This window comes from Numida meleagris, chromosome 19 (genome assembly GCF_002078875.1).
Source record: "Numida meleagris isolate 19003 breed g44 Domestic line chromosome 19, NumMel1.0, whole genome shotgun sequence".
Lineage (NCBI taxonomy): Eukaryota > Metazoa > Chordata > Aves > Galliformes > Numididae > Numida > Numida meleagris.
Genome location: NC_034427.1, coordinates 6,404,872 through 6,418,974, shown reverse-complemented (window position 1 = coordinate 6,418,974; position 14,103 = coordinate 6,404,872). Strand labels below are relative to the sequence as shown.

The following is a 14,103-nucleotide window of genomic DNA, read 5'->3' as shown; positions in this document are numbered from 1 at the left end:
TCTTGCTCCTCTGCAGGACCCTTCTATGAACTGAAAACTGTTACTCCCACCTCTGTTTTCCATTTTCAGGAGTTAGTTGACCCATTTCCTTCCATCTCTCCATAGAGGCTCTTTTCTACCCTTCTGGTCAGTCCTGTCACTGCCCTCTGGGTTCTTACCAGCTGGACCCCGTCTTTCTTGATGAACCCAGAACTGGATGCAGGACTCCAGCTGAAGCTTTATGGATGGGGAAGGTGAAGTTTATTTTATGTGTCTCACATACAACTTTTCTACTTATGAATTCCAGCAAACACAACATCCTTGTGGCCATCAGGACGTTGTAGAGATGAAGGCCATACGAGTACACAGGTGGATGCATGGGTGAAATGGGTGAGTGATGTTTTCTTGTTTCCCCTTTCACACGAGTGTTGGGCCAAATGCTGGCGGCTTGCACAAAGCTGGGCTCTGTGCAGGAGTTGGTGGAGGTGCTCCCGGGGAATGTCCTGGGGGATTGGAGTCTGTTGCCGTAGCAACTGGATGCATGCCTTAACAATAGATGTGATTCTGCCCTGTATCCCCTCCATCCTTTCCTCTGTAACAAAGCAACAAATGGGCTTTGCTTCCCTTTGCGTGCCACCTGTTAGAGCCCCAAGAGCCAGGAATGTTGCCAGCTTTACCACAGCATAAACCCCCAGTAAGTGCAGTGTGTGAGGTTGAGACCCATTAATAATGGGTTTGGTTCTGCTGCATTCAGAGCTTCAGCATGGGGGCTTCAAATACTGCTCTCTGAAAGTCCTTTTATGAGTTGGACTGACAGAAAAATCCACTAGCAAGGATGCAAAACACATTAATTCCTGCCCTATTGCTGTGGCAAAGGGCCCCCTTCCAGCATTAAAATCTCATAGGTTGGATAAAGCACTGCATATAGAGCTTGTGAGATGCCTTTGGTATTTGTGTGTGATTATACATCAAAGCCATCTGTTAGATTTGTTTATTCCTCGGTGACCTATATAGATTCTTTTAGAAATTAACTTTTTAATTAAATACCGATTTTTACACCATAGATTAGGAAAAGTCCCAAACTACAGGAATTATTTATGGGTGCAATATAGTGGAAAAGCTCCCAGGTTCCTGACTTCGTGGTAGCATTGCTTTCACTCTGTTCGTTAAATTGGTGTCATTTTGTTCTGCTAGCTTATTGCATTAGAGGGATATTTGGGTTGCAAAACCAAGCAATTGATTGATCTGAATTGCTAAAACTAAGGCTTTCCCATAAAATCCTAATTTCTTTACCTTGTTCATCTGTGGAGATGTGCAGTCTGTAAATGCCAGATCACACCACCTTCTTTTTTTCCCCCTCAATAACAGCTCCATCTCTGTCAATACTGGATACTTTTCTCTTGCCATAATCACTGAAAATGCCTGATTTTCCTGAAATTGTCTTTGATTCCTACTAGGGGCCAATAACTGCCTGGAAAATTCCAATCTGAGCAATTTTAATGTTGGCCAAAGCTGAATACAACAGAACTCTGTTGCAGCAATAGGATCCAACAGTTCTGAACCAACTTCTGAACCAACGGTTTGCTGATTGTAGATTTATTTTCCCCTCCCATCAATGCCTTTTGATCTGGAGCTGAAAGACTTCAGGGGATGAATGCTGACAGCAGGGCTCTTTGCTAAATGACCCCAGGGTAGTGACCCTAACGTTGTGCTCAGTGTCTGGGACTGCCCTGGCAGAGCCATCCTCTGCCTCCTTGGGGACCCTTTGATGGCCACAGGGAAGGCAATGCAGGGAAGAGCCAGCCCTGGGGCAGCAGAAATGCTGAGCTATGCACAAGCCATCTTTATGGAAGTTTAAAGCCAGTTTAGTGTTTCTTATAATAAACACTTGTGTTTATTACCCAGAAGGAAATGTATACATTTGAAAATCGTACTTTTAACAGTGCATCTCTATTTGAATCACCTGTCTGCAATGTTCCTCAGCTGCAACGAGTGGAAGAGGCACTGCTGGCACCTCTACTCAGAGATGGCACAACCACGAGGGGCACATCTCCACCTTCCTTGTGTCCCAGCCTGCAGCATGGTACTGAACACGTGCAAGAGGTGAAGAAGCTTCCAGCAAATGAACAAGGACGACAGCTGCTTGCTCTTTGAATGTGATGACGGAGGAGAAGTTTGGGAGTGTATTGTGAATTCCTGAAGTGCTGGGGCGTAATGGCTGAAGTGAGGGCCTTTTACATTTTGCATTACAGGGGCTGGGCTTATAATGTTTAACATACAGAGAAAGGCAAAGGCAAGGAGCTGACACCTCCCTTGAAACAAGAATCTCGATGATGGTAATCCTGAAGAATTCCTGTTATTGTTATTGCTTTGGTTGGTGGGGTGGCATAGCATAAATGCCAGGAACAGGGAATGCAGCCTCATTTGTCAAGGACTGTATGAATCACAGGGTTGGAAGATTGCATTCTGAGAGGTGGAGAAGGAGGATGGAGGGATGGGGACAGCAGTGGCACTGGTGCAGAAATGCCCCCTGAGCACAGCAACTGTCCCCAGCTGGTGACAGCTGTGGCCTGTGTCAAATAAAGCATCTTGTTAGAAACAGGTGACAATGATTTCTGGCTGCCACAGGTGCAGCTGGGTCCTGCTGAGTGTCCCTCCAGGCCCAGTGCGGGTGCAGGTGGTGACTCCCAGACAGATCCACTGCCCTTCTCACACAGGAAGGCCAGTGGGTTTTATGGAAATGCTGCATTATGATTACTTTTCACAGATAAAGCATTCACCAGAGCTCTTAATTCTGTGTTATCATGAGGAGTTTGGGCAGCAAAATGCTTTTTAGAGCACTCCATTGCTAGGAGTTCAGAGATGGGAGTAAACCTCAATTTCTAAGCAGTTGCACTTCTTAGATGTTTAATCATGCCGGAAAATGGCAGTCTCAAGAGAGCAGGGGTGGTTGGGGCAGGTGTTGCATTAAGGGTTCTGCTGTAAGGCTTTTGGGAACCTGGGTGCCCAAATCTGAAGCAATTGGAGGTGGGGAATGGATTCAGCTATGCTGAAGAAGGGCTTCAGCTGGGGTCCTTACATAGTCCTGCTCTGTGCTCCCTGCGAGTGCTGCCCTGCTCTCAGCATCCTCCTCCTTTCTCATAGAGCTCATTTGGGGTGGATTGCTGCAGTGTTGTCGTGTTGTAGGATTACATGCAGCATGCTCATTTTGGTTAGTGAGTGTTAGGAGTTACCACCTGGCAGCACTCCTGCATGAAGGGAAAGGGCAGACTGAGGAGAGCTCATTGAAATGCATGCGGAGCTGTTCTGTCCCATGTGAAGGAGTTTAATCCGAGAAAGCCTTCAAGAATGGCTTAATGCAGCCTTCCTCATCGCCCACAAACACTTTGGGGAAAAACAGGGAAGGAGAAGAGCGTTAGATAAGCTGCTTTAAAGTGATCTTCATAATCCTGAGAATTAAAATGTATCTTATTAAATACGTGTTACAGATGCCAAATAACCCAAGAAAGGCTGGAAGTGACCCTTCCCACGGGCAATTCATGGGATTTCTGCAGCTGTACCCAAGGGTCACCAAAATCAGAGTTCTCCCCACTCCCAGGAGATGCCAGCCCCCACTCCTGCCCACAGCATTAAATATCTGCTTGGAAGTAGATCCAAAGGCTGTCCTAATGTTACTCTGCAGCCATAGACATGAGGCTTTCTGACCCCTTTGCAGCTCCAGCATTAATTACTGTTGAGTGGCCTAAAAGGAAGGAAGAAGGAGAGCGTTTCCTCATAGCTGAGGGCAAATAGGAGCAGGGAGTGGCCAGGCAGGGCTGGCTTCATGCAGGGTTTTCAATTCTTGCCTGCTTACTGCAAGGTCTTCAGGAAAAAATGAGAGACAGAAAGTTTAGCATGTTGGTACCACCTCCAACGTTGCCCTTCCCCAAGGTGCATGAGCCTGGTGACAGCTGCTGCTGGGGGGAGCCCCTGAGCAGCACGTTCCGCTGCACACGAAGCAGAGTCCTGGCAGGAATCACCGAGGGATATCTCTTAAGATTTAGAATACATTTTGCTGCTCATTCATCCTCCATCCCACACAGCTTTTGGCAGGTTGCTTTAATCCTTCTGTCTCAATTTCCTTCAGTGTGAAAGGGGATGTTGTGGTGTTGCCTCCCAGGAACTGTCTGAAATTGCTCTCTGGCTGCAGCGTTTTTTGAGGCAGTTCTCACTCCTAGGAGCCTGGCCGCAAGGTGGATGGCACAGTCGGGTGCGTGGTCACCCCAGTGAGAGGTCATTGCACCACCTCATGGCTGGCAGATGTGGCTCCCTCCTGATGGATGCTGGGTGATGAATAGGAGCCACCAGCCCCTGGTGGCCTAATAAATTCCCAGCTGCTGAATAATACAGCGAGGCAAATTGCTTTACAGAATCCAGTGCTTAAAGCTAAGTGTTAGATAACGCCTTACAGGCGGCTGCTTGTCCCTCTGTGCCAGCCCTGCCCAAACAGCACAAGAGGGGAAGATAAAGCATCTCCTCAACCCCTACACAGAATCATAGAATCATAGGAGTTGGAAGGGAGCTTTAAAGGTCATCTAGTCCAACTGCCCTGCAATGAACAGGGGCGTGTACATGGGGTGTGGGGAAAGCAGCATCCCCAGGGGACCAAGCACTGCTGTGAGTCAGGATCCCAAAGATTTGGTCTGTGGTATTGATATGTAGAAAAAAAGTTAATTTCTCAAATCATTCTGCAAATTCCCTAGAAGAGAGTTGATGAGGCAAATCACCCCTTCAGGGACATTTGTTCCTCAGCCAGCAGAAAAGTCTGTGCTTTTTTATGAAATAACTGCCTTTGGCTTCAGACCTTATGTGAATGGGGCAGATGTGGAAGGGGGTGGTGTTTTGAACACCCACCCACCTCAGGGAACGGGCTGGTTCCCAGCCTCATCTCCTACAGGGAGACCAGAGCGGGTCTGGCAGAGCCATCCCCAGGAAGTGAAGCAGCGATGTGTGTGCTTGTGGTCAGTGAGCACAGAGAGGCAGCTTAATAGCTGCAGGGGAGGAAAGGCATATCCTGGGAAGGGCAGTGTGCTGGAGACAGAGGGATAGCTCTGAGTGTGCTTTGTGGGAATCTGAACCATGCAGTTCCCTGGTAACCCATTTGTATTGGCATGTTTGCTACCCAAGTTTGAGTGAGCTGATATCTTCAGGTCCTTTCAGGACAGGGTGCCCATGTGGCTACTCTGCCCCTAGATACAAGAGGCCTGCCCTTACCTGTCTTTTCTCATCCAAATCTGAGCCAGCAGAGACTCTGCCCTCTGCCAAGTAGCATTTGCCCTCTACTCCTGGTCCCTGCTGAGACCTCTCTGCCCTTCTCTCCTCCACCTCTTGCAGCCAAGCAGGCAGCTCAGCCCTCCCACATCCTCCATTGCCTCTCTGAGGACCCCAGAATGCTGGCAGAGGCTCAGTTATTTGCACCAACTGCGATGGACTTAAAAACGTAAATGAACAATTTGGGAATGGCTCTCTTGTCCCATGGTGTGATAAAGAGCTGGGGTAGTAGAGGGCAAAGTGAATGGCGGAGCATGCTGGGGGACAAGCCTAGGACCAGGAGAACAGTGACCAAACCTGCCCCGTGCAGCAGAGCTTACTCCATCCGCAGCACCAAGGGCTGCAGCTTCAGCTGAAACTCTCCCAAAGTGGCTTTCACAACAGAGAATGTAACAATGATGAAGCCCAGCTGTTGCTGACAATGACATCCAGGCTCTGCTTGGCTTTTCTAAGGAGGGCACGGCACTTAAGGTTCATTTTTGGATTGTATTTTGCTACTTGCTTCCAGCATTTTTCCCTGGTATTCCACTGTTTTCATGCTCTCAGGCTCTTGGTCGTACAACCACTCTGCACCATTCGTCTCAGTTCCTTCTGCACTTTTCAACGCTTGTTACAGACCTCTGCCAAGAAACCTGATAATTTTCTTTCCCATTTAAGGGAAAGGATTTTGGACTATAAAAGAAATCTCCATTATATCTTAAGTGTTTCTGTGCCGGAAAGAAAATCCCTGGAAACTAAGGGAATCCTTAAAGGGGCATAATAGGAAGCACTGGAACTGAGACAGCTCAGTGTATGACAGCCTTTCCCACTCGTAAGAGCAAGCACAGGGCCCTGGGGCTGTGAGAACAATATGGGTTATTGTTACAACTTCTAACTCAATTTAGGATATGAAAACCAGCATCCCTCAGCATCAGGAACTGGCCAAAGCTCATGAGCCACCAAAGCCGCTGTGCCACTCTGCTGGAAACCCATTGTTCCAAATGCCATTGCTGTGACAGCTGCAGGCTGGTTTATGTGCAAGGAGCCTCTCTTTCTCACAGCCATTAGTTCACTGTGACTGGTACAATGATGTGAATCAGCCTCTTCTCCTGCTTCAAAGGATGGACAGGAGATGCCCGACTGCTGTGCGGTGTGGGTGTTTGTGAAGATGTGATACTTTTCCTTATGCAGGCAGAGGAGGCACTGCAGAGGGACGTTGTCACGTCTAGGCTCAGCCTGCTTTGCTGTCATAAAATTGCAGAATCATCAAGGTTGGAAAAGGCCACTAAGATCATCAAGTCCAACCATCAACCCATCACCACCACAACACGTATGGCCGTGCTGTGGTCATGTTGTGGTCTGAGAAACAGTGCCTTCCACACTCTTCTGCCTGGCAGGTTAAATCCAGGGCTGTATATACCACTGCCTATGAGCCCAGGGGAGCACATTTGTGTCATACTCTGCGCATTTCCCCTTAAGTACTTGAGGTTTAAAGTATTTCCTTGTCAATAATGGCTATAATACGCAGAGAGGAAGAGGGTTTGCCACGGGCTGCATTCAGGCATTTGGCTGGCTCCATAGGCTGTGGAAATAACAAACCATAAATAAAGTTTGGAGAAGCTCAGGGTACAAAAATATCAATCAAAAGGAATATCTAAAGCAAGAGCAGGTTAGATAACCTTGGAGAAGGGAGAGCAGACAGCACATTTCTGCATCCTCAGGCCTGCACTGCCCCTTGCTGACAAACTCGCTAGCCGTGGAACAAGAAGTGCTGCAGAGAACGGACATCCTGGGGCTGGGAATGTTCTCTCCTCTCATCCAGGCTCCCTGATCACCACAGGCACAGCCATCTGCAGGGTGCCCTCCTGCAGTTCTACCTGACGCTTGAACATGATCCTTCAACACTCGCAAGGAGGATGTGGAAGGGTGAACAGTGTGGGAGCAGTGCTTCCATGCTGCCCTTTTTTGTCCCCTCTCCATGGCTGGTTCCCTGGCCTCTCGCCAGTCCATGTGAGTGACATGGGCAGTGTAGCAAGAGTGATGTGGAAAGATACAAATGGCTTGCAAATAAAAATGAATTGCTTCTCTCCCAGTGATTTAGCTGTATTGAATCTGATGCATGTCCCTGTATTAGGCTACTTGTCATTTTCCCTCCAACCATTCTCTTCGTGCAGAAGAGTGGCCTCCATTTGTCACAACAGGAGATAATGTGCCCTGGATGCCAGTGCTAACAAACAAATAACCTGCTCTCATACAGCACTGCCAGCTGGAAGTTTCAAGGCACTTTGTAACCATTAACAGATTTAGCTTCACAGCCCTGATCAGGAATTTTCATCTCTATTGTAAGAGGAGTAAAGTAGGGTCTAGGGGTGAAACTAGAAGTGAAAGTAAGAGGAGAACCAAAGTGCTCTGGATACTGATTGTAGGTTTTCTTGGGTTGGGGGAGCTACTTCAGCAGAGGTGGGATTAGACTTGTCGACGGGATTTATTCCCAAATTTTCCCTCACCTCCACACTGAGTGATTTTCTATGCCTTAATTTCCCCAACTGCAGAAGGAAGGCAGTGACTCACTTCTCCTTATAAGAAAGAAGTCTGAAAAAAAAAAAAAAACAAAACAAAAAAAAAACCTCGTTGAGATTTCAGAAGGTCATCTCTAAAACAGATATGGACATTCAAATACCACAAATAATAGCATAACAGTGATATTGCATACACTAGGCAATGGGAGGCAGGTGGGGGTAAGTGGAGGAGCATATGAAGTAGGGAGAAGCAGCACTGGGATCCTTTTTCTCAAGTTAATCACATAGACACCAGGTTCATGGTTTAGAAACCTCATAATAAGAACTGTCACTACAGAGTCCAAGAGGCACGACCAACCATTGCAAAGGGGAGAAAAGGCTAACAAGCAGAGCTTGTTACCTCTGCCGTGTACCTCTGCTACACCCACCTACACAGGTGAGCTGCATTAAGTGGTGCTAATATACCCATTAAATAATGCTAATGAAGGTGCAGGCTCCTGCTGAGACCCATTTTCCCTTCTTGGAGGGGAAGGAGAATAGAGTGCTAGCAGAATACTTTGAATGCTCTGTTTTCTGGTTAGCAGATGCTCTGTTACTTAGAGATCCCTGATCAGAAATCCATTATTATTCCTCCCATCTTTATCTGCAAATACGTGTAACAATTTCAAGCACAGGCTTTCCCTTTGATGAGAGATTGCTGGTGTGAGATTGATACCCCAACTCACTCCTTGCATGAAGATGTGCAGCTTCACAGAGCTCAGCTGCTCCTAGCTCAGCAAGCAGGGCCTAGAAAGCCATAACAGCCCTGCTGGGCTTATCAGCACTCTGCTTGTTTTTCTCCTGGCACCAATCCCTGCTCCTGCTTTCGCGGATGATACCACCGGGAGCTGGAGGATGGTGAGAATAGTCCTACTGCTACGGAAGGATGCTGCAGCTCTCCCCTTGGTTTTAGGTCTGGTCCAGGCGCTTCATCCGCTGTAAATCAGCCCCGGGGCGGCAGGGCCAGGTCAGGAAAGCGTTAACCTTCCCTGCAATGCTGCATCCCAGCTCACGGTGGAGCTGCCTTCCTCTCTTCCACCCCCAACTTCCAATTCACTCCAAACAACTCCGGGACAGAATTGCAGGGAAAAGCCGGAGGTTCAGACTAGACTTGTTGATCTCCGTTTTGAGGCAGCAGAAGGAAGTACCAAAGCTTTCGTTTGTGTCTTCACCAAGAGAAGGCTGGGGGAAGGGGGCAGATGCGGCTTCGGAGTTGACGGCGAGCAGGAGCGAGGAGCTGCAACCGAGGGAAGGCCTTGGAAAGCTTCCTGCCGAGGGATCCGATTTACCTCGCTTCCCTTCCCCCCGCCCCCCGGGCTCCGTGGCCAGATCGGAGCGCGGCCGCCATCCCTCCGCCTCGAGGCTGCCCGCGGGGGGATGCGAGCGGGGCCATCCCGGCTGCCCGCTCCGCCGCACGATGTAGCCGCCCTCGGTCCCGCACAGCTCCGCGTCACCTCGCTGGGAGCCCGCAGGAGGAGGTAGGTGCGGGCCGGGAGAGTGAAGCCTTCCCCCTCGTGGGGCTGCGGCCGGGAGCGGCCACGGCGAAGGGCTGAAGGCAGCAGCTGGGTTTCGCTGTCGGGGTGGGGGCATCTCGATCGGTGGGGAGAGGGGCCGAGCCCCGGCGCCGTGCCGGCTGGGCAGGGAGAAGCCGTTCCTTTCTGCACCGGGGTTTCTCTTCGTGCCATCTTGTGTAAGCAACAGTGCTCGAGGCTGTTATACGGCACTGGCTTTGCAAGGAAGGCTCGGGGGTGGTTCTTATTCCCATTTTCGTTGATTTTCCTGTTATGCAGAGGGCTGCGTGGGGTATGGGGAGGCGTCCCTGGATAGCCCAGAGGGGTAAAGTGCGTCGCTAGAGCGGCTGGAAATACACCCTCTTTCTCTTTCCAAGCGCTTTCCTCGGGGAAATTTGCAAGGCTGGAGTTATAATAGCCTCTGCTTCCCCCTACCGCCTCCACGGCCGGGCAGAGCGGGGAGCACTACCGGCTCAGAGGAGGGAAGTTGCCCCGGGTGGGTCGTGGGGGCACCTGGGGTTCGGTGCCCGCGGTCCGGCAGGGCCCCGCTGCGCGAGGGAGCGGCGGGTCCGTGCGCTCGGGACTGTCGGTGGTGGGGCCGGCGCGCTCCAGTCCGGTCACTCCGGGATGGGAAACAACGTACCAACACAGCCGTGGCTAGCGGCCGGGTGCCTTCTGGGGAGCAGCGCCGAGCGGTGCTCGGGAGAGCTCTACGCCCTCCCTTTAAGTCAGCAGATCCTAGCCAGCCCTTTGCCAGAAGAGGCTGCCGAAGCCGTGCCCAGCTTCCTTAGCTCCCCAGACGAGGTGTGCAGGCAACCCTCCCGGGCAGAGCCTGGGACCCACCGGGAGAGAGGGCAGCACCCGGCCGCCGCCCGGGGGAGCTCGGCGGCAGCCGCCGCTCCGCCACGTGGAAGCGGGCGGCCTTCAGCACCGCGGGCGCGGACAGCGCCTGCCCGAGGCCGCCTGCCCGAACGGGGCGCGGAGCGCGGTTTAGCACCGCGAGGGCGGACAGCGCCGCCGCCGCCCCCTGAGCAGATTAGCGGGGCCGGGCTGCCCCGAGCGGGGATAAGGCCGGCGGGCAGGCGGCCCGCGGGAGCGGAGGTCAGCGGGCGGGGACCCATGGTTGGCTTCTCTTGCAGCTCTGGGGCATGGAGGGGAAGGAGAGGTGAGGAGAGCCGGCCCCCCGCGTGCCCTGCCCCACGCCGCACCTTGGAGCATCCAGCCTGAGGGGGACCAGAGATGCCTCTGGGGATGAATAAGCATGGATCTCGCTCTACTACCTCTTTGCCTCCGGACCCCACGGAGATCGTCAGGAGCAAGGCCTGCTCCCGCAGGGTCAAGCTCAACGTGGGGGGGCTGGCCCATGAGGTTCTCTGGCGGACCTTGGACAGGTTGCCACGGACCAGGCTGGGTAAGCTCAGAGACTGCAACACACACGACTCCCTCATGGAGATCTGTGATGACTACAACCTGGAGGAGAATGAGTATTTCTTTGACAGGCACCCCGGGGCATTCACTTCAATCTTGAACTTCTACCGTACTGGCAAGCTGCACATGATGGAGGAGATGTGCGCCTTGTCCTTCAGCCAAGAGCTGGACTACTGGGGGGTGGATGAGATCTACCTGGAGTCCTGCTGCCAGGCCCGCTACCATCAGAAGAAGGAGCAGATGAATGAGGAGTTGAAGAGAGAAGCTGAGACATTGAGGGAAAGGGAAGGGGAGGAATTTGATAACACTTGCTGCGCTGACAAAAGGAAAAAGCTCTGGGACCTACTGGAGAAGCCCAACTCCTCCGTAGCTGCCAAGGTAAGACTTCCACATTCCTTCTTAAGTCTTGTGTATGTTGGCTCATGACTGTGGTGATGCTTACCTGAGGTGTAAACTTGCTACCCTTGCTTTAGTGTCTCGGCAATTGTGGCTCAATGCATGCTATGAGTGAAGGGGAGAAAGACCTCCCAAATGCAAATGAGGCTCAATGTATGTGTGTGTATATATATATATATATTAGTGGTTTGGAAGAGATTCAGTTTGATCTGCCCTGAGGGCAGCCTAGGCTGGCCAGTGTGAGAGCAGCTCCTGTGACCCCTGGGTCAGCATATGCTGATTGCTGTGGCTGGAGGTTAGTAGACTTGTTTTTCGATGTCCTGTCTGAATGCATTGTGTAATAGAGATTTCTTGGGGCCTAAAACATCTGTATCCTACTGCTTAGCCAAACTATTTCTTAAAAGAGGAAATCTACTTGAACTCCTAGAGCTGGGTCTTACCAGGAAATAATGTGTTCACTTCTAGGGCTACTTTTTATTTTTTTGTGAAGTACATCTCATAGGTATTTGTATCACGTATTTCTAAGCTGCAGGTCTGCTAAAGCGAGCATTTAAATTTCATCATTTACCTGATTCCAGACTATTTTAAGTCTTCCTGTACAATGCTGCTGCAGCTCTGTCTCTGTCAATAGTTGAAGCACTGCTTACTCTGAAGTTGGTGCCAGTGCAACAGATCTATTTGAAAGCGTTTGGAAGATAAGATCCTTGTTAGGAGAAACCAATGTTGGAGTTGGCTCTGATAATTTAGCTGTCTCATGTTAGTCACATTCTTTAGTGAGGAAAATCTCTGTGAACACAGTGATTCAGTAACCATGGGGATAAAAGTAAAGGGGGAGAGGTTGAAAACTGTGGGATGGATGACTGGAAAGCATGAGAGACTGAGCAGTAGGGACCAAAACTTGCATTGACTACATACTGACATCCTCACAGTATAGCAAAGAAGTAGAAAGAGGCCCCAGCCACCTATGTAATGTAACCCCATGTTAAACATACATGTGCAAATGCAAATCCCAATGCTATCCCACAGGAAGTCTGGATTCGGAGGGCTACTTATGAAAACAGACCTTTTCTTTCCCTGCCTTTTCTTTCTCTGCAATGTTGCACACCATGAATGAAGAACGTGTGAAGTTTTGGGGAGGGATTTTATTAAGTGTGGAGCTAAATGGTTTATTCTGGCAGGGGAAGGGAGAGCCATGGTCTGCTGCTGAACTGATTATCACTTTTTTAATGACAAACAGAGCCCCTGAATGTCTTTTTCTCTCCAATGGCACAGATGACACTGTGCTGAATGCATTAATCATTTATAAGGCTCCTTTGGCACAGTCCTGGAATCCTGAAACACAGGCCTCAGGCTTTGCTGTATGTGGCACAGACTCAAAATCCATTAGAGACTGTTGATGTTTGTGATTTATTGTATATGAGCAGGGGGTCGTTCTTGCCAAATAAGTGTCTTTTGTGATTTATAAATGAAATACACTCTAGCTTCATTTTCTGAGAAAATTCACGGACTAAGTGCATTCAGCATTGCAGGCTCTGGATTAATTGAAAGTGAATCCGTAATGCATTATTATCCTTCCCATTTAAAGCTACCATTCTGTGACTTGGTTACTGTAATGAAAATGGTTGCTCTGTGTTCTCAGACCTCAAACACAGATTTCTACCTATTTCAAGTGTAGCAAAGAAAATAACCATGATGAACAATTAGCTTACCAGGCAGGGACAGAAGAGCTGGTAAACCCATTCTTTGCCTGTTTTTCTCCCTGCTAGTGGAAAGCTTTTCTCTCCTGTCAGAGTACGCCCTTTGCTTTGATCACCTTCATGAGAATTCATTCCACATATTGAATAGGCTGAACACAATCTTCATCTTCTGATGGAAGAGAGCAGAGAGAGACTTGGCAGCCTGACCCACTATCTGACCTGACCAGCTGTGCCCAGGCTGCATTTTCTAAATCTGAACCTCTGCCTGGTAGCTGAGAGAATCTGGCCAGAAGCTGTCTGTTCAGTGGAGAACTATTGCTGAGGCTATGCGTCTCCAGGAGCTTCTGTCTCCTAAAGTCAGATTTGATCTGCTTTGCCAGGTCTGGGATCTAAAACCCTTTCCATAGGAAAGGAATGAAGTAAACTGTTCTGAGGTTTAATGACTGTCACTGAATAACCTAGCACAAATTTTCCCCCAAATTATTTTCTTTTTGCTTGTTCTTTTTCTTCAGACTTGTGCCACTCAATGCAAAAGTTTTTTTTTCCCATTTAAATGTAGCAGGTATAGGCTCCCTTCATGTTCTCCTTAAGAAATCTAGAAAAAGACTACAAATGCTTGTTTTTCTTGAAACCAAACACAGAGTCCTAGGAAGCCATGCAATGTAGTCCAACTCCTAGGCAGATTGTCTTGCTGACAGTCAGTGTTCTTTGTATTTTAGCATTTTCTGTCCAACATCTAACCTGACTCCTCCATAACAGTGTACTGCAGAACTTCTCGTAGTCATACTGGGACAATTTAAATCCTGAGAGGGTGGGACGTTTTGCTTGTTTGTTTTAAAAAGGAATCATACGTGATGTTCCTCAGGGTGGAAAATGACATTAAAATAAGGAAAGAAGAATCCCCCAGTGCTTAATATGATGTGTATATATTGCTCCATAATCCAGTGAGGATTTACCCATATCTTTTGACTAATCAATCTGGCTTTTAAACTAACCACCTCCTGGCAAATGATGACTTATATCCAATGCTACATCTCGTACGTAATCAAAGAGAATGCTCTGATAGACTTTATAATGCCCATTCCTTGAGAGCCTTCAGATGAAGAACCAGACAGCTGTTGAAGCCCTGGGATTACCGCCTTGTGACCCACCCCACACCCGTGCAACTTACACATGAGCCATCTCACCTTGCAGTCTGCTTGACTTTGAGGCTCTGCTGGGCTCACTTCACTCAGTGGGAAAATT

The 14,103-nt window shown here is 49.3% G+C and overlaps 1 protein-coding gene across 1 annotated transcript in view; it reads left to right on the top strand.

Moving 5' to 3' along the window:
- KCNB1 (potassium voltage-gated channel subfamily B member 1) overlaps window positions 1-14,103 on the top strand; it is a 110,963-nt gene that overhangs the window by 1,989 nt on the left and 94,871 nt on the right. Inside the window, exons 2-4 of the mRNA XM_021417086.1 lie at window positions 287-369; window positions 1,963-9,304; window positions 10,477-11,143. Coding sequence (XP_021272761.1) covers window positions 10,577-11,143 — 567 coding nt within the window. The 5' untranslated portion in view covers window positions 287-369; window positions 1,963-9,304; window positions 10,477-10,576. The remainder of the gene's footprint in view (window positions 1-286; window positions 370-1,962; window positions 9,305-10,476; window positions 11,144-14,103) is intronic.